The 18,664-nt window shown below is 43.5% G+C and overlaps 1 protein-coding gene across 2 annotated transcripts in view; it reads left to right on the top strand.

The window, feature by feature from the left end:
- The first annotated feature begins 2,606 nt into the window (after positions 1-2,606).
- The window catches only part of KIAA0319 (KIAA0319 ortholog), a 59,357-nt gene continuing 43,299 nt past the window's right edge, over positions 2,607-18,664 (top strand). For both annotated transcript variants that reach the window (XM_056333312.1, XM_056333311.1), the window contains exons 1-2: positions 2,607-2,829; positions 15,307-15,472. In XM_056333312.1, coding sequence (XP_056189287.1) covers positions 15,424-15,472 — 49 coding nt within the window. In that variant the 5' untranslated portion in view covers positions 2,607-2,829; positions 15,307-15,423. The remainder of the gene's footprint in view (positions 2,830-15,306; positions 15,473-18,664) is intronic.

The raw sequence follows: 18,664 nt of genomic DNA, 5'->3' as shown, positions 1-18,664 counted from the left end.
ATAAGCTGGCTCAAACAGCCAACAAAGAAATCACAAAAAATGATCCTGTGGAATCAAAGGAATCCAAACTGGCATAACCACATAGCAAAAAATATATTTAAAAAAAAGTCAACAGACAATTTGTTTTGGCTCCTTTCCATATATTCACATGCAATCCACTATTAGAGTTCAGAGATTTAATTCCTTGCTTTACAGAGCAAGCACATGAGTTACGGGCTCCCCATGCCAAGAGTATTTAAGTAGCTTCGGGAAATGTCATACAGACTATTGTTAATAAAAGTCGGTAAAGTGGGAATCAGAAGAGGAGATAAAAGCAGCTGTATGCTCAAGAGATGACATTTTTACATCTTTACAGCACTTTTTTTTTCATCACCCTATAGCACCTGTGAAATACCATTTACCCTGAGTCAAGTGTTGGCAGTTCATTAAAGATTAAGCAGAACTTGGCAATACACTAGCATCACTAGCAGGTGGAAGAGAGGATTTGGGACACTGACAGACTGGTGCAAATCCACATGAAACCTTTGCAATTAAAACTTGAAACTCACAGCTCTATGCATTTTATTTTACTTGAAGTTTCTTGCTTAAAATTTTGCTAAGATGGACAAACTTAAAACTACTTATTTATGGCACATGGATTTTGGTGTCGAGTAGAAAAATGCCTCTTTCCAAAAGGAAATAGGCCAATTATTTCAGAGTGCAGTTGTAAAAATCAAAGACACGAACTATTTTTGCATGCTCTGACTGCAAACACTATAGAGTTCCTCAGCAGAAAATATGAATGAGGCAAGAACCAGGATAGAGCTAAATCAAAGATGCAGAAATGCTGAATATTTTATGGAAAACCTGTGCTGAACAAGCTATGGGTACTCTTATAGAGGGTCCAGAGATATTTATTAGGATGCAGAGCTTTGCCAGCTAAGCAACATCAGGTCTCTGGCCCAATGCTTTCCAGAAAATTGTAAAGAAGCAGAAGGTGCAAAGATGTATAGACTGGAGGGCCTGCCCCAGCACAGCTCACGCCAGACGGGTGCGAGCCTCCCGCTGCAGTCCCCACGCAGCCCAGCCACTGCGGAACAGCCCCGCCAGCAGTGCCAGCGTCCCCAAGACACTGCGCGTGGACACGGGGCTGCCAAGCACCGCACAGGTGGTGGAGAGCTGGGGACCACGCAGCATGACCGTACACAGGTGGTGGCAACACCATAAAGTCAGTCATGGAGAAAAACCCTCTAAGACTTGATTTGAAGTTTTAGAAGGCAGGCATTCTTTATTACAGCCCTGGGAGCACGGGGGAATGTTTCTTCCAAGCGCACTCACCGAGTTACTCGAGGGTACACATTCGATACAGCAGAGCACTTGCACATCCACAGTGTGTTACATTTTCATTTTCATTCACGTACAGGATTGCTTACAAGTTTCTGGGTTCTAATGCAAACTAGCACGCACCCTCACATAGCACTGCTGAAGTTTTTTATCAACTCCGCATGGTCCCCACGTGGGATCTGCCCTCTCTCGGGCAAGCCCCTTGAGTCGGAGGTCGTGGTCTCCCACTGCCACGATTACCTTTGTCCTACTTTCAACCAGCTTTCTGTGGATTGCAGACCTTATCAGCTTGTCCCCTCTTGCGGCCAGAACTTCCTCACTTGGAGGCTTCTTTCTGCATGACTCAAGATAACATAGTTCTTTTCCCCATCCATTCTTTGCTGCCCCTCCTTCCCAAGGCTGACTCCCTTGATTAGAAGTCTGTCCCTTCATTCATCACTTTTAACAGCTTCAGAAAGTCAGCTTGGCCTAAACTGTGTGCACACATTTGTTTAACATACAGCTAAACACTAAATCAGTGATTGATACCTGGGGGGTTTAGTCATCCTGTCCCTTATATGGCAAAAGTCTTTCAAGATAAACCTGAACACAACGAAAGGTTAAGACCTTTTGCTGAGCCAGCAACCTTCCCTTAACAGAATACGTAAACATATGTACAGTGACACCATGGGGACCCCCGTCGAGGCCCGGTGGCAGGCTGACAAGGACACTGCCCTCGCCCTCTGAGCACTGGCACACAAAGCTGGGCAGTATGGAGGGCTCGGCTACCTTGTCACAAAGGCTTGTTGAGTCCACGCCTTTAAGAATTTCTATGTAAGGCCTTAAGGCCTGCGAGGCTCTCGCTGCTTTACCTATCTCCAGCAGAGCAGCACCGCGGTAGAGCCTCTGGACCGGTAAAACTCCTCATAGCGGAGCCCTGTGGGAGGTAACCGGCTCCACAGCCGCTGGACCCCGCTGCGGCGGGCAAGCAGCCGGGCCCACACACCGCGGGCCCCGTGCCGGGCTGGCGGCCCTACCGGCGGGCGGCGCCATTTTCTGCCCCCTGCGCCCGGCGTCTCTCCCGCGCCCCCTCCTCAAGATGGACGCGCGGCAGCTCCCCGCCTTGCCGGCGGCGAGAAGCTCCCGCGTCCCTGCCTGGGGGCCGGTTCCCGCCTCTTCTCCCCTCCGCTGAGGCAGCCGCTGCCCACAGGTACAGCTCCCCACCGCTGCAGCGGGCGCGGCCGCCACAGCGCCGGGTCGGCGGTGGGCGGTGCGTGCCGAGCTGAGGGTGGGGGTCTCTGGGCCGTGATCCTGCGCGAAACGCGGTGGCCGCCCCCGGGAGGCTGCGGGGAGGGAAGGCGCCTGCTCCTGAGTCAGCAGCGGGGAGGAGGCGGGCGGCACCTCGCCGCCCGGGCCGGCCCCGCCGAGCTCCACCGGCACCTCGCCGGCTTCCAGCCCCTCCCTGGCACCGAGCACCGGGGGAGGAAGCGGGCCGCGGCGGCCCCGCCGGCTCCTGCCCTCCGCCAGGTAGGCTGGTCGTCGCGGCCTGGGCGCGGCCGCAGGTGCCGCCGCAGGTGGGGAGCGGGTGGAAAACCGGGCTCGGTGCTGGCCGGCTCCTCGCTTGGGCAGCGGCTGAGTGCCTCCCCGAGCTGAGCTACCGCGGCTGCCCGCAGAGGCGCTGGGCTCCGCGGGGCAGCGCCGCCCGCAGCCGGCCCGCAGGGCGCCGGGGCAGCAGGAGCCGGGCTGCGGGGAGCGCTGCGCCCTGCCCCGGGGCGGCGCGGGGGGGCAGCCGGGGGGGCCGGGAGCCGGCAGGAGCAGCCGTGCGCTGCTTGCGGGGAAGGTGTGTGTGGTTTGGTATTTCATTGCAGGTAGATCTACTCATATGGATATATAAAAGTATACCTTGCTATATATATGTGCGTATGAAGGATCAAATAGTTTTGCTGGGATGTTTCCTAAGCGAGCCCGTCCGTGTGGCAATATCTGATTTGAACTAAGAAATCATAGCTTTGTTGTCCTCCATGTATATGTGTGTGTATATAGATACTTGAATATTTACATATCCAAAGAATGTAAGAATATTACTCTTGTCTCCAGTCTTCTGACAAAGTGCGTTTGTTGCAGCCTAAACATGTAATTTCTGTGTGACCGGTGGGCACAGTGCTCATGTGTTGGGTGTCAGGTGCATTGTCGGATTGTGTTCTGAGTGGTAGAGCAGAGCTTAAATACCTGAAAATACTATGTGTGAATTTTATATCACTGCAGTTTTGGGTGCCGTCTATGTTGTGATCGCTTACAAAACCAGAAGGCAGTTCAGTCACTCCCCTGACCACCTTCAGGAGCATATCACAGATAACCTATGAACAGCCACATAGCTGAGCGAACAAAATCAGGCACCAACTGCTTTGCCCTGTGTTCCTTCTCTCTGTTTGTGCTGTAGGAGCGCTCTCAGTGTCTTCCCCCCACGGCAGGGGGCTTGGAACTACATGATCTTTGAGGTCCAAACCATTCTATGTGCCTCATACTGACTCTACTGACGAGATAGTGGAGTTCATACAGGATATATTGGCTTTTAAACTCAGGGGTAGGGTCTGTATCTGCCTTTGCCTTTACAATATCTTGCGTAGCTGAGGATCAGTCCCCTACTAAAAGTCTAATGGACGTTTGTCTTGTTTAATTACCCACTCATGTTTCAGAAGGTTGAGTGTTGCAGTTGATATTTCACATTTAGGCATTTTCTTGGGCTGCATCTGAATCTTTAAAAACCTGGCATAATACAAAGTTTGTAGTTGATACTGGCCATACTAAATTTTGGTACCTCAGATGATGGGGGTTGAGCTGCTCAGCATGTTGCACGTCAAATAGTGTGTCTGAGTGGTGCAGGTAGGGTGAGCACAGAAAATGCAATGTAGCCTGGATTTTACATTATTGAAGCTAATTGGAGTTATGGTTGTGGTCTGTGGAGGAGTCTGTGCTCTGGGGATGCTTACCCAGTTTAGTCTTTCCCCACATTTTCTTTCAGGGAGTACTGTGATGGAGGGCTGGAGGTGCACTTCTGTAACACTTTGAAAACTTCAGATTCCACAGAAAACGGATGTAAGCAAGTATGAATCTGTTACATCTTCATTAGTTGCCTACCAATGAGCTGCAATTCTGTCAATTCTAATGAGCTACGTGGAGTGAAGTTTTGTTAACCTGAAGATGCTGTATTTTAATTCAGCTTTGCATATGGCTGACTTCTTGCTGTATTGGTTTTGGATGCTGTCTGAGCAGGCTGCAGGTTTCAGTGGCGTGGAGATGACAGAGTTTGCATGGTCAGGTTTCTGAGCCTGCTAGTGAAATCTCCATCAGGAATGCTTCAAAACCAGTTGATTCTCTCTCCTCCCCAGGTGCACAGGCATGGTATTGGTTTCAAGTAGGGAGTCCTTTAGGTTCTTTCCAGCTGTACCTTCTGTGATGTTGAAAAAGTAGCCTTGCTGTGGGCTTCTTCACATACTGGTTAGTTATATGGACTTTGCTTCTAGGCCTTTCCTTTAAGAAAGCATGTGGTGATGCTTTATGTTTGCTAGTAGTACCAAATGTATGTCCTTACTAGGAAATTGGCAATTAAAGGTGGGGTTGTGATCAAGTGCTGTATATCCAGCAGTCTCCAATTTCAGCGCTGTAGAGGAAGCACAGAACCACTGTAATGGATATTGTACCCATGGGGAGAAATCCTTCCTACTGTCAGGCAGTTAGCTTTCAATTTCTGTCACAAAGTGTCTTTCTGTACAATTTTATAATCTAATTTAACTGCAGATATAGTTGCTTTTCCATTTAAGTACCTAATCTTTTTCTGAATGGTGCCAGGGCATGACTGTTGAGTATTTTTCAGGGTGATCTGACTTTGAGCAGATAGGAATTCAGTCAATCCAGTTGGAAGTAATATGAATGCGGTTAGCCTAATGCTGATGAAGGGGCAGTTTAGTGGATTTTTCCTGTCCTGATGTGTTTTCCTTGATAAATCTGTCCTCTGTACAGTTTATCAGCTTATCTGCACAGTACAAGGAGTTCCACTGGTTAAATAATAGATGGATTTTAAAGAAGTAAAATGTGCTTAGTCAGTCATCTGAGGTGGGGCTCCAGGGTTTTGCATCTTAGGGGAGTGGCTGTGCATGGGCACATGTGCTTTATCTGTTTATAAAAAGCAAGTAGTTTTCTGAACAGGAGAGTTAATGAAGAAGATTGCGCTTAATTTGTGTCTCGAGGTCAAACAAGGATTTTTCCATTGTGTTTGCAGGTGCCTGTATGTTTTTTGCATGCAATTCCCCCTTTCCACAGACTGCACTGACAGGGTGACATGTGGGCTACCATTTTCAGTTACGGAAACTGGATGACATGCTTTGGGGTTGAGCCTGTAGAAGTTCATATTGCAATTTTGCCTTCTCTGGCTTGGCTGTTTTTATAGAAGTGATAGGAACTTAATTACATGCTGGCAATCTGTTCTTCTCTGGCTGAAATCAGGTGATGGTGTAAAAGGGTACTGTAAGTAAAAAAAAAAAAAAAAAAAAATCTATTTACACAGTGGTCAAGTAAGCTTTTTCTCTGCAGGAGACCAAGCTAACAATGGACATAAAACTTGGCATGGTTATGTGGGTGAAAAGACTTCCCCATCCTCCCCCTGCCCTTCCTTAGCCATGGAAATTTACTCATTTCTCTGCTCTTAAATCAACACACAAGATTTCAAGTCTATAAATGGATGTACAGCATCTTTTCTTGGTGATAAAATAGCAAGACACAAATGGAGAGAGTGCTTATATACTTCACTTGCAAGATTTCGGCTTTTCTGGCTATCTGCTGTTATACCCATACCACCTTATGCAAGGTTTTTTTCTATAGTGTGTGTGATTGTATCTCGGGCAGTGACTATCTGCATGTTCAATATTCCAATCTCAAAAATGGTCAGTTAGCTTTGTTGACATAACTACTTGTATTGCTTGAGCCAGTCTCTGCCAATCAGTCAGTGAACAGCACTTGAAAGCTGTAATAAATTAGATGTACTTATATAACTTTTAATTCTGGCTTTATAACACCATAGTCTTTTTATACAAAAATATTACCTGAAATCCTAGCACATCCATTTGACTTTGTGTCAGACTGTTGTTTCTTCTGCTGTATGGTGTATTGTTAATTAGTGACGGTAATACTGATTGCCTGAAGTCCATAGAACAGAAAGTTTTGCTTTTCTCTGGAACCAACTTCACTTACAATGAACTTTTGCAGTAAAATTTTAATGTATTCATTCTGCATTGTCTTCCTCCACAATGTTTGCAGGGTAAGTACCATTGCCACTATAAAGTTAAAGTAAAATCTAGTAGTTGATTTAATTGCAGCAATTCAAATTGCACTGGGCAATAAATAACATAAAAGCTTTTGCTACCCTTTCTGTAGCTGGTATTGCTTTGGTTGAAGTTGTAAACTTTAGTTGTTTCAAGTCAACCTCATGTTTTACATGGTAGCTACCCTCTACGTTGTGGAGATAGCAAGTGTCTGCGGTGTCCTTTGAACTGTGAACATGTCTGTGTTCAGCACTTCTGAGATCAGTGTCCAGGGTTCCTACATAGCATATTTACCAGCTTTCATCCTCCGGATCTGTAAAGATTAGCTTTGATACTTAGGTAGAGATCAAATTACAAGAAGAGTTGATTATTTTTAAGTATTAGTTATTGAATAGCAGTATTAACAATTGCAAGGCTTCATGTATTATAAATGAGATCTCCTAAATCCTGACAGTGACTTAAAATTCATGCCTCATAAAGTTTTCCTTTAAAAAAACACACCCAAAACCCTGTATTTAAAGTCTTGATAGTCTGTGAAAGACAGCGAATCTCGTAGGTTCAGATTTATAGGGCTTTCTCTGCATTTATGAGAGAGAGTGTGGTTTGGTTTTTTTTCCTGCTGATGACTGAGGCTTTTTCAAGAATTACTGTAGTTTAGAAAACAGTACTTAAGGAAGAATTGTCAAAATCCTGAGAAATGCAGTACAAAGGTGCTTTGAATCAACTAATAGTTCCTTTTTATTTCTGAGGGTTTATCATTTTAGAAGAGAAAAACACTCATTTTCAACCCAGCACTATAGCAAATTTTTTATTGTAGTTTTAGTATGGTCATTTTTTACCTTGAACGAGTGCAAAATAGGTAAATTATTGTGTTCTGTGCACTTCTGTGATCCAGCTTAAACCATTTGTATCTGTCTTCTAACTCTCCTTATAATTTATGTGAGTTTCTCCAGAAGCATCAGCCCTCACCTGCAAATTGTAGTTCTGCTGCAAAAGGATGTCTTGGTCTCTAGTTGGAGCCCGCTGTGCAGAGCAGCTTGCTCTGTGTGTTGCTTTCTGTCATAATGGCACTTAGAAGTGGATTGAGACCACGCAAAGTTGTCACACAAGCCTTCAGTCAGCTGTTGGACAGCAACAACTTTAAGCTCTGCAAGTTTGGAAAATATTTGTACCATCCCTTCCATGTTATGTCTCCTTCCTCCAGGCAGTCTACTAAATCTTTTTTTTTTTTTTTTCCCCATCCAAAGCTCAAAACTGTTGTTGTGTATACCTGATGGATAGATTTATTCTGTGGTCTGTTTTCCTGCTGTAAAAATAGCTAAATAGTGAGAGAAGATAGGTAGAGAAATTCTGCAATAACCTTCGTGGGAAGCTTAGGGACAGGTTAGATAACAATCCAGAGGAGGATGTAAGGATGCTTGTCTTGCTTCTGGGCCGTGGAAGGGACAAGATACAGTCTTGTTCCTTCAAGCTTTCCCTTTCCAGGTCTCACTTCATTTTCACTGCAGAGTACTTACTTGATGACAGCAGAGAGAATTGGTAAGTGAGGCCATCTTCCTGTGAAAATGGAAAACATATGGAAGGCAGAGTATGTTGTTTTAGAGGAACTGTCTGATAGTTTGCCTCTCTTCTGAGGTGAGATACTTCTGCATCCCTGGCCTGTCACTGGGGAGTGTGGGGCTCTCAGGTGTCTAAAGATCTCACTCTGTCCTGCTAACTCTTAGTAAGGGTAGTTTTAGATTAGTTGCTGCCCCCTCCCAGCTGGTCTGGCTGACCTCAGGGCTATAGAAATGTCTGTATTACAAATCAAGGAGTAACAATCCTGAATTATTCTGAACTTTGGAAATGTATTATTGTATGCCATAATATGATGTAAATCCTGACACCAATAATAGTGTTTTAATTTCTCAGCAGAGCAGTTCCACCATTCAGTTCAAATCTTTTTTTTTCTTCCCTGTAAGTAATCCTTGACACTACATACACCTGCTAACCTTTAGGATTTCCACTGTTTGCTCTCTCCACAGCAGTTGTAATGAAGGCTGCTTTGTAATCTTGTAGAATAGAATGATTCTTTTCATGAAGCACTATTGGTTTTGTTTTTATTTGTCTGGTTGGTGTCACTTAGCAGTTGACAGAGCTGGGATGTCAGTGGAGCTAGTGGAGCATGTAGTCCATTCAGGGCTAGTGGAAGGTGTCCCTCCCCGCTGCAGGTGGGTTGGAAGCAGATGATCTTCAAGGTCCCTTCCAACTAAAACCGTTCTACTTAACATGTAGCATGTTAATGTTAAATTAACATGTTACATGTTAAAGTAACATGGCAGGATGTTTTCAGCTATTCAGTTTGTTATCTGTCACCATTAACTTGCTGTTTGTGCCCTGAACTTGATTGAGGAAATTGATTTGGAGTTGGGATGTAATGCCAATCTAATGTCAGCCTTCAGCAAGACCTGTGGGAGCCCCTCTGAATAAAGCAGAGAGATGTTTGCAATTATAGCTATATCCTGTAGCTGCAATAACTTTTCATCAGTAGTCATGGTTTTGTTTTCAAGTATAGGTACCTACTGTTAGAAAATTTTGTGAGAGAGGAAGGTTACTGTGCACAGGTGATAAGCATTGATGAGACCGATGTCTTCCACATCTGCTGAAGGGCTTGAAAATTATCCCCTTTATTTAGATGCCTAACCTGTGGCTCTTTTGGTAGTATGTGTTTGTACAGTACCTGTTTAATGTTAGAACTCCTAGTGCCTGCACATGTCCTGTTTTTCTCTGTTATTAGGGACATATTAAAGTTATATTTTTCTTTCTTCTGCAGTATTAATGCTCAGCTGTTAACTAACTGGCTTGAGTATTAATGCAGGTGCAATAGCTGATGAAATAACTAATTTCATTTTTTCATGAGATTTCCTGAAGGATTGTCTTGTGTTTAATAGAAATATTGATGTGTGTGTATATATGTATACAGACACTTTCATTAAGTGTAGGACCACCAGATCGGTAATGTGTTCATTTACTCAGCCACCCTGCTTTTTAAGAGATGCTGTCAGTTGAAAAATAGGGGGGTTGCTTTAGCTGTGGCTTGACTGTCAGATGCTGTTTCAGTATTTCTTTTGGCATGTTGCCTAGCTCTGCTAAGGTCTGAAAGGGCAAGGAGGTGAGAAGCCCTTGCTTGCCTTTCCCACCGATGCAAGTGTGGCTGGGCCCAGCATTCAGGGCCATCGCTGTCCCAGAGGTTTCTGTTGTCTGGCATTGCTCTCTGCCTGATTTCATGGCACTACTTGTTCCTGCCTCTGATTCTGTTAGCGTGAAGGGGTTCGGCTACACCTTTTGTAGGGTGCCAGTGTACTGCCTGATGCTGTATTTGCTGTTTGGCAGCTCTAGGATTTGAATGTAATCCCAGATACAGGTCATTTGGTCCATACGCTTTTTTTACTGTTTGAGCCCTGCCCTGGCCTTATTATGTGTTCGAGGTAGCAACATAGTTCTGCTTGGCTGACCTCTTTCTCTCTCTAAGGGAGAAAATTGAGTCTGCATTGAAGTCCAGGTGAATAAAATGCAGAGTGAGATTTGGATTGGAGAAGACTGAGACAATAGAGGCAATTCCTTTTCCATGGAAAGCTGTTGTAATTCCTGTGTTACCTGCCAAAAGATGTTGTGGTCCTGACCAGCAACTGCAGATGTTTAAAACTTTGTGAAGTTGAAATGCTTGTATTGGGAGATCAGTTCAGAATTCCCCTTCTATTGGCTAGAGCGCTGCCAAAGCTGCCAGCTGCAGCAGAAAAAATCCATTGCTTTCAGAGTAAGGCAATATGAGTGTAACATAGTTACTGTACCTGCCTATATAATTCTCAAGGCTGCCATATCTCACCTAGGTAAGAGTGCCAAGACATTCCAAAGTCATTACCAGCAGTGCTGTCTGCTCATATTGTTACAAAAATAATGGGCTTTTTGATATCAGTGAAGGATAGAGATTCAGCTAGAAAATTAATCTTGTGGCCTTAGTTATTTTTAACTGCTGAAATCTTAAGGCTGGCTGCCTTCTTAAATTTTAATGTCTCTTGCGTTTGTGATGAAAGTTGCACTTGTGGGGAATAGTACCAGGGGGAAGATAGGAGCATTGCACGTGTACACTGCAGCAGTGTTTACTATCTTAACTGCTTAAGAAAGCATGCAGGTTTTGGTAGCTGTGTTCTCATCTGTGGATCAGAAACTATGCACTGAATTGTGACCGTGTATGAGCTTGATCCTAACATTAGGAAATGCAAGCCAATTTTGCAGTGAATGCAAGCTCTTCTATTATGTGGAAATTAAACATTAATAGATGCGTAGCCACAAAAAAGCATGGGAGGACACAGTGCTGGTTTTGTGCATTCACTGTATCCTCATATGGTATGTTCCGTAAGGATTCAATCAAGAGTGTGCATGCAGTCCAAAGTCTGGCATTTTGTAACTTGGGTAACATATTTTTCTTAATATAAATTTAAAACAAAACACCACCACAACTGTTTATCACAGCTGTTTGCTACAACTACTTGTGTTTCTGAACTCAGGACAAGTAATGCTTCAAAAATCTGGATCATTTGCATTGTCAGTGGTTTTATTCATGTTGCTGGAAGTAATCACGTGGATTTCTCATTCAACTGTTCTGTAGGATATGGAAGCTGCTACTTGTTTCATTTTAGCAGCAGTGAGATAGCAAATATGGCCTTGCAGAGGAAAAAGACCTATAAAAACAACAAAATTATTTTTCTGCCTTTAACTGCAGTTAGTTGTGACCTCCTGATGTTCTGATACTGAGCCTGATGTGTTTTTCCTTGGGCTAAAGGATTGAAACTCTCTCTTAGACATCTGGTCCATTTGCCTGCTTCTGGGAATGAATGAAGGTTACAGCAAACGCACAATATCTCAGAAACCTTGTGTTTCAGTGATGAGCTCTTCTGCAAATCAATTTTTGATGGCTAACAACTTTTCCAAATCTAGGCAGATATCCATAGAATCAGGAAAAAGGCTGCATGTGGAATTAACGGTCTCACTATATCATCTTCTCTTCTCCTCAGTCTGCTGAGATACATGGAGTTTTTGCATTAATAGGTTGTAAATACTTACTCAGTTGTCTATCCTATCTATGTTCCTCTGTTCTCATTCTCAAAAGCAACAGAAACACTCCAAAAACTGTTGGAAGGTAGAGTTTATACAAATTGTATGTTCTGTACAGCTCTGTGGTTTAGTTTAAATGTTCTGAAGTACAACACTAAATAAAAATAATCACTTTGAGCAATGTGTTAGAATAAATGAGCAGATGCTAAGCATGGGCAGGCATATGCTAGTGGGTTCAGCTGGAAAGGCTTAAGAAATCTGTTTTCACTGGAGATCACTGCCTGCATAGCTGAGAGCCGGGATAGATTCACCAGGGGAAAGTTATGCTCGACCAACCTCTTAGTCATTTCATTATAGAAATCTGGCTTGGTAGATGAGGGGAGAACAGTGGATGTTGCCTGCCTTGACTTCAGTAAGGCTTTTGACACTGTCCCATAACATCATTGTAGAGAAGCTGTTGAAGTATGGGCTGGAATAAGCAAGACAGTGAAGTGGATTGAAAACTGGCTGAATGGCTGTGCCTGGAGCATGATGGTTGGTGGCACAAAGTCTAGTTGGAGGCCAGTAACTAGAGGTGTACCCCAGGGGTCAATACTAGGTCCATCTTCAGTACTGGTTAACATCTTCATTAATGATCTGGATGATGGGACAAAACTGTACCCTCAGCAAGTTTGCTGATGACACGAAACTGGGAGGAGTGGTGAGTGGAGGGCAGAGGGTTGTGCTGCTATCCAGAGTGACCTCGACAGGCTGGAGAGATGGGCTGTCAGGAACCTCATGAAGTTCAGCAAGTGGATGTGCCCATGGGGGAGATCAGCTCCGTTGGGATCACCCAGCTGTAAAGAAGATTGTCAGAAAAGGACCTAGGGGTCCTGGTGGACACCAGGTTGACTGTGAGCCAGCACTGTGCCCTTGCCACAAAGAAAGCTGTTGATATCCTGGGCTGTGTTAGGATGAACATTGCTAGCAGGTCAAGGGAGGTGATCTTTCCTCTCTACTCAGCATGGTGAGGCCACACCTTGAGTACTGTGCCCAATGCTGCGTTCCCCAGTACAGGACTAATATGGAGCTATGGGAGGGAGTCTACTGAAGATGACTAAGGGACTGGAGCATCTCTCCTATGAGGAAAGGCTAAGAGAGCTGGGGCTGTTCAGCCTGAAGAAAGCTTGGGGGGAACCCTTCAGTGTTTACAAGTGCCTGGAGGGAGGATGTAAAGAAGATTGAGCCAGGTGGAGCCCAGTGACAGGTCAGCAGGCAACACAAACTGAAACATAGGAGGCTCCCCCTGAACATTCGGGAAACACTTTCTTACTGTGAGGGTGAGCACTTACTGGCACAGGTTGTCCAGGGAGGTTGTGGAGCCTCCATCCTTGGAGATAGTGGGATCTGTCAGAATGTGGTCCTTGGCAGCCTGCTCCAGGCTGCCCTGCTTGAGTGGGAGCGGAGACAAGGTGACCTCCAGAAGTCCCTTCCAAACTCAGCAATTCTGTGGATTGATTGTGTGAGTCTGTGTAATCCATTGTAGCGCAAAATGGAACAATTCTCTGTGCATCACCCTTACAGTGAAATAAAGAGGATGCTCCACAGTGTGGGACCTTCAGGACTGACTTAAACACTTTCCCTCGTATGCTCAAGTGCTCATTTCTGTTCAGTTGTTGATGATACTGATGATACCCTGACACTGCTCAGGGCTCAGCTGTTTCAGTGCCTGCCTTCCAAGTGGGACATTTGGAATGACATGGCTTAAAGTTTTGAAGAATTCTGGGGCTTTTTGTCTGTTACAGAACCAAGTAACTTTATAATTGATGGAAGGACAGAAGAGCAATTGGGAAATGCAAGACAGTAAAAAAAGGCCCTGTTGCTGAAGCGTGCTATCTTGGAGCATCCGGACAACCTGTTGCTCCTTCTGAAGTGTGCAGCCTTGCTAAATGAGTCCCGTTCGCCGCAGAGAAACACAGCTATGTGTGTTCTGTCAGGAGCTGCTTCCTGAGAGAATATCTAGCTGCAGATATCAAAACAAGGTTATACTAGAAGCAGCGTAGTGTCTGGTGCATTTTGGTGGTGGTTTTGTGTTCTTGGGGTTTTTTTGTGCCAGTTCAGTTATTCCTTGTGATCAGAGATAGTTTTTCTAATTGTGCAACATGTGAGGGAATTGGGAGACCAGCTTACTCTTCAGTGTTCTGGCTGCTTTGCAGCTGCCTTAGGAGGGGGACTTGTTGATGTTGGATAGAAAAAAGGTCACAAAAGTGAAGCTGTATTTTAAATCAAATATCAGGCATTTGGAAAGTTAATAATACAATCTTTCCTGGTTTAGTGGGGAGCTTGCCCCAAGTCTTACATTTTTGTACTTGGGAGTTGTTCCTAAATCTAAGGGGTTTCCTTCCCCTTCCCCTAGTGATGTTCTGTGGTCATTTTGTTTATGTCTTGAGCAGAATTAGTGTTTGTGCCACAGACCTGAGGAGAAGTTGTCAGAGTCCAGTACTCTCTGATGGGGTTCTTTTAGATATTCCATGTGTGGAGGATGTGATGTTTAATATCAAATTTTTTTTAATTTCAGGTACTTGATGTGACAGCGGATTTCTGGTTTAGAACAATACAAAATATACTGAAATCACAATGTAAATGTACATTACGCTTGGCAAAATACAGCAATGGCAGTATACAGTTCAATCACAGTACTGATGTGATTCTCATTACCGGTCTTAAATTTTCCAAATAAGACAGCCTAAGCAACAAATAGGTCTACTGAGGAGTGAGTAGTTCAGGGGAGAAAAGCAAGATGGTCTTTCATCGTATAAAATTATGTGTGGTAAGGAACCGGCCAAAAGCAGCCAGTTAGCAGCATTTCTATCATATGTAGATCCAGGCAACTGAAATATGAAAGTCATTACCTTTACCAAGTCATGTAATGAACGTCAAAGGGAATTTACTGGGATATTTTGCCTTGAGAATGGCTGTTCTTTGGCAAAAGCACTGCCTGTGTTCTCATTTACAGAAGTGGTTATTTGGTCAAGCATCTACTTAAGTTCTTAAGATCCTTGGGGGGAGCAGGGGTGGGCGGGGGGTGAGGGAATTGTGAGTTTGGCTGAACTGCCTTTTTTTGTTGCTTAGGCTGCTTTATGTGGCAAATTTAGTGTCCTGTCAAGGAATATCTCCTTAGAAGTTTTGGAGAAGTGTCTGCTTGTGTTACCTTGATAGCTGGGAGAGAACAGCTTGAGGGCTGCCTCAAGAGCTGACTTAGTACTGCATGGATTTTAACATGGATGATACTGTCTGTGATTCCTCAGGTAAGGGTACCTGCTAGTCAGAGCAAAACCAGGTCTGGGTAACTGCAGACAGAATATTTGTGGGTTTTGAGGTACAGGAGCCCAAGCATGAAAATCTTCCTAGCACATTTTCTCATCTTCAGAGAATGAGATTTCCAGGTAAGTAGTTTGTTCTCGATCTTCAGCTTGCCTGATCTGCTACGTCATCCATCAAGAAGTCAGGAAATAATAATAAAGACTGCATTTAACTTATCTATTGGCTCTTACTGTGACATTCCAATTAATGCTCACATCTGACCTATTTTTTCCTATGCTGTCTGTTGCAGTGCTTCATGGCCACAGCAGGGTACTAAACGATAATAGAGGAAACCGACATTAAGACATACGGCTTAAATCCACACGGCTGGTTAGAAAAGCAGTTGTCACTGCCTTCCTGGTGCAGCATGGCGTTTGGACTTGGTGTTCTCTGCCTGTTACTGTGGGCAATAACAGGTAGGAGTTTACTACTTGTGTGTCTTGAGTCACATGGAATGAGTGAGACATGCTCCTGGAGTGTGTATACAGGTGCAAATGAAATATGAATAAGGCATGAGCTGGGAAATCTCGTGACTCCTCAGTGCAAAAAGTTCCTGTAAGGTACAGCTTTGTAACTGGCAGTTGATTGCAATGCAGGGAGGCAGTTGTGAGTAGCTGGAGCCAATCTCAGTAGGGCTGTTTCAGGAGAGATGCATGGGGCAAGAAGGGGTAGTGGGAGGGTTCAGAGTTCTCCTTTCTCTTGCAGGACAGCAGTTAAAGAATGACATGTTGTTTGTGTTCTAAGCTACATTTTTCCTTAAGTATTATAGAATGATTTATGAGAAGCATAAATGCATTTGTTTATCTCTCACCTCATGATCAGATTTACAGACATGTATTTCTTTTCGAAGACCACAGGGAAGTTCTGTAAGATTCTGCTTCAGCTGCACATATAGGTAAATTATTTCCATAATCAGATGAAGAATGATAGTAATTCTTAATACTGCCCCCATGTCACAGGAAGACTTGATCTGGCAAAGGCAGTTTCGACAGGGTGCCTACAGAACAATATATGCAAAGATGAGGTTTATTTCTTTAAAAGCCAGTGTTTGAATTCTGGCTGTTGAGATACTGGCAGAGTCTATATTGGCAAGAATTGGGAAAATAATCCTCGGTAATCTGGTTTTCATCTCCTGTGGTATAAACAGGTATGGCTGTTTCATGAGAGAGAGCCTTTATAATGTGCTAAGAATTAAACTGACTACTGAATTTGGAAATGTTGGGTGATGGGGGGGATAGCTAGATCACCCTGAGGATCTCATCATGCTAAGTTTTTTGAAGGGAACATGGAGCTGATGGTTTTATTGCTGTAGTAAACAATAAATATGCCTTCTGTAAATAAATAAAATGCTGTCCTATGGCATAATGAGTACCAGCTATAGGGTCTATGCCCTATCTTTAAAAAAACCAAACCACAGCCACTTCAATAAAAGGTAATAATGTGCAGTAAATACTGAATTTTGGCTGTAGACCATGTCAAAATTTTGTGCTTTTTATAATGCTGGTAATTGTTAGCAGGCTAGAATATCCTCCATGTGCATATAAAAAGTCTTGTTTTCATTCTTTAATTGCAATTTTGCTAAGTTCTCTTGATTTATCTGAAAACATGACCATTATACTCAGGTGCTGGCTGTATTCCAAGCCTCTCACTGTGTCTCAGGTACCAGCAATAATGTTTAGGGGCTAATACTTTCCAGTGTCAGATATTATTTTAGTAAAGATTTTAGTATTTATTTCCATCTTGAGTATTTACAGTATTTTCTGTCCAATTAATATTACCCCTTACCTAAAATGGAAGGTACTTGCTGGTTCCAGGATATGTTTGCTGAAATAAATCAGCAATGGATGCTCACCTTTAAGTCAGAAGGACTTATTTTTAGTGCAAGCTTTAAGGTGAACTGGCTCAGGCTCAGAATTTTCTGGATGTTCATTTAGCAATTTTTCCTCTGCATATGAGCTTGTGCTTTTTTAGCATCGAAACCTGTGTATGCAGCTCCCAATTTCTCCATGTAGGTGTTCTTTGTAATGCCAGTCTCATTTCACTGGCTTATATCCATTCATTGATGAAATCAGCTTGTATGGAAACAGATTTAAATTATTCTGGCCGTTAATAAAATCAATAGTTTTTAAGCTAATGCATCCAAGTTTTTGTTTTTGGTTTTTTTTCCTATGAGAGATATAGAAGACTTTGCTTTCCACCACAGAAACAAGGGTTTATTTTGCAACTCGGAATACACCTTGAAATCCATTCAGTCTAGCTCTCATCTTTATCAGGCATATTCTAATCTGGCATTTGAGGCAGAACTTGCAGATACTGCTATTGAAATGCATTTCTGCACATATAATAGCATTCTCATGGCTGATTCTCAGTTTTCTCGTACTGTGTGTTCATACTGTAGTGCTTTGTTCTGAGACTAGCCACTCCAACAAAGGCACAAAGATGGATTAGTGGGTAATTGCAGTCACAGGTGTTGTGCAGTCTAGTCTCCATGCAGCCCAGCTGTAGATTACATGACCTCCCAGAGTCTTTGCTGCACATCGCTAGTATACTTTTCTTTGCTCTAGGGGAGTGTTTTTCTAAATACATTACAAGCCATCAATTTTCAACACATTTCATTATTGCTGGTCTTGGACTTTGAAGAACAAGATGAATACTGTTTTCTTCCCATGTATTTAATGCATGAAAGTTCATGGAGTGTCAAAGGATGCCTTAAAACGTAGTATGCCTCTGAAATGCCAGTTAGAATGCACTGTGACCCCAGGTTAGCAGTTCTTCTCGCTTGTACTGCCATGGCTAGATGTTCTAGTAATGTGTTCTGATTCACACAGATCTTTCCAGAGAGACAAGATGGTGAAGTGCCTGATTATGATCTCTGAGATTATAGTGAGTTATGCAGTATGTCAGGTTAGTTTACATTGTCCATGTCTGTTAGAAGTGGTCTGGTGTTTCCTGGTGGAGGGATGTAATGGCTGCACCTATGCATCGACCCTTCTAGCCTCCAACTGCAAATATCCTGTGTCCTTGATGGGGCAGACAAGCTGTCTGTTGAGTGGTTCATTGGGCTTAGATGCTTGTGTGTAAATGAAGGGAAGAATGGGGCCATGGGTTGGATGAATTGTTTTGACAGGCTAGATCCTGGTCTGCAGTTTGGGCCTGTTTGGATCGTGAGCATATCCACAGCCTGCTTTACAAAAAAAAAATAAATAAAAAAAAAAAATTGGGGGAGGGAGATGTGTTCTTTAGGGGCTGGGTAGTTGTTTTTAGGTGGGTTTTTTTTTGTCTTTAGATAGCACTTGGTTGATTTATCAGTGGCAAACAGGGATGATAACAATTCATGCAATGAAAACAATACTTGGGAGAGGACTGTCAGGCCCACTGAACTAATTAGGGAGCTTTAACTGATCCTGAACACCAAGTGAATGATAAACATCATGAAGGCTGCTATAATGGCCAGAAATACTTTGCAGCTTCATTGTTTGTAGATTTAACTAGAATGCTCTTGGCTTTAGCTTTGTGTTGAGAATTTGCTTTTATGTAACTGAGCTTTTTTCTTTTTTGTCTGTTTGTTCTCCTTCTCCTCCTCTTGCAGTGATTAATCTGCAGTCAGC

Source organism: Falco biarmicus, chromosome 3, assembly GCF_023638135.1.
Source record: "Falco biarmicus isolate bFalBia1 chromosome 3, bFalBia1.pri, whole genome shotgun sequence".
In the NCBI taxonomy this organism is placed as follows: Eukaryota; Metazoa; Chordata; class Aves; order Falconiformes; family Falconidae; genus Falco; species Falco biarmicus.
Note: the sequence above shows the minus strand (reverse complement) of the source record. Positions and strands in the feature narration are given on the sequence as shown.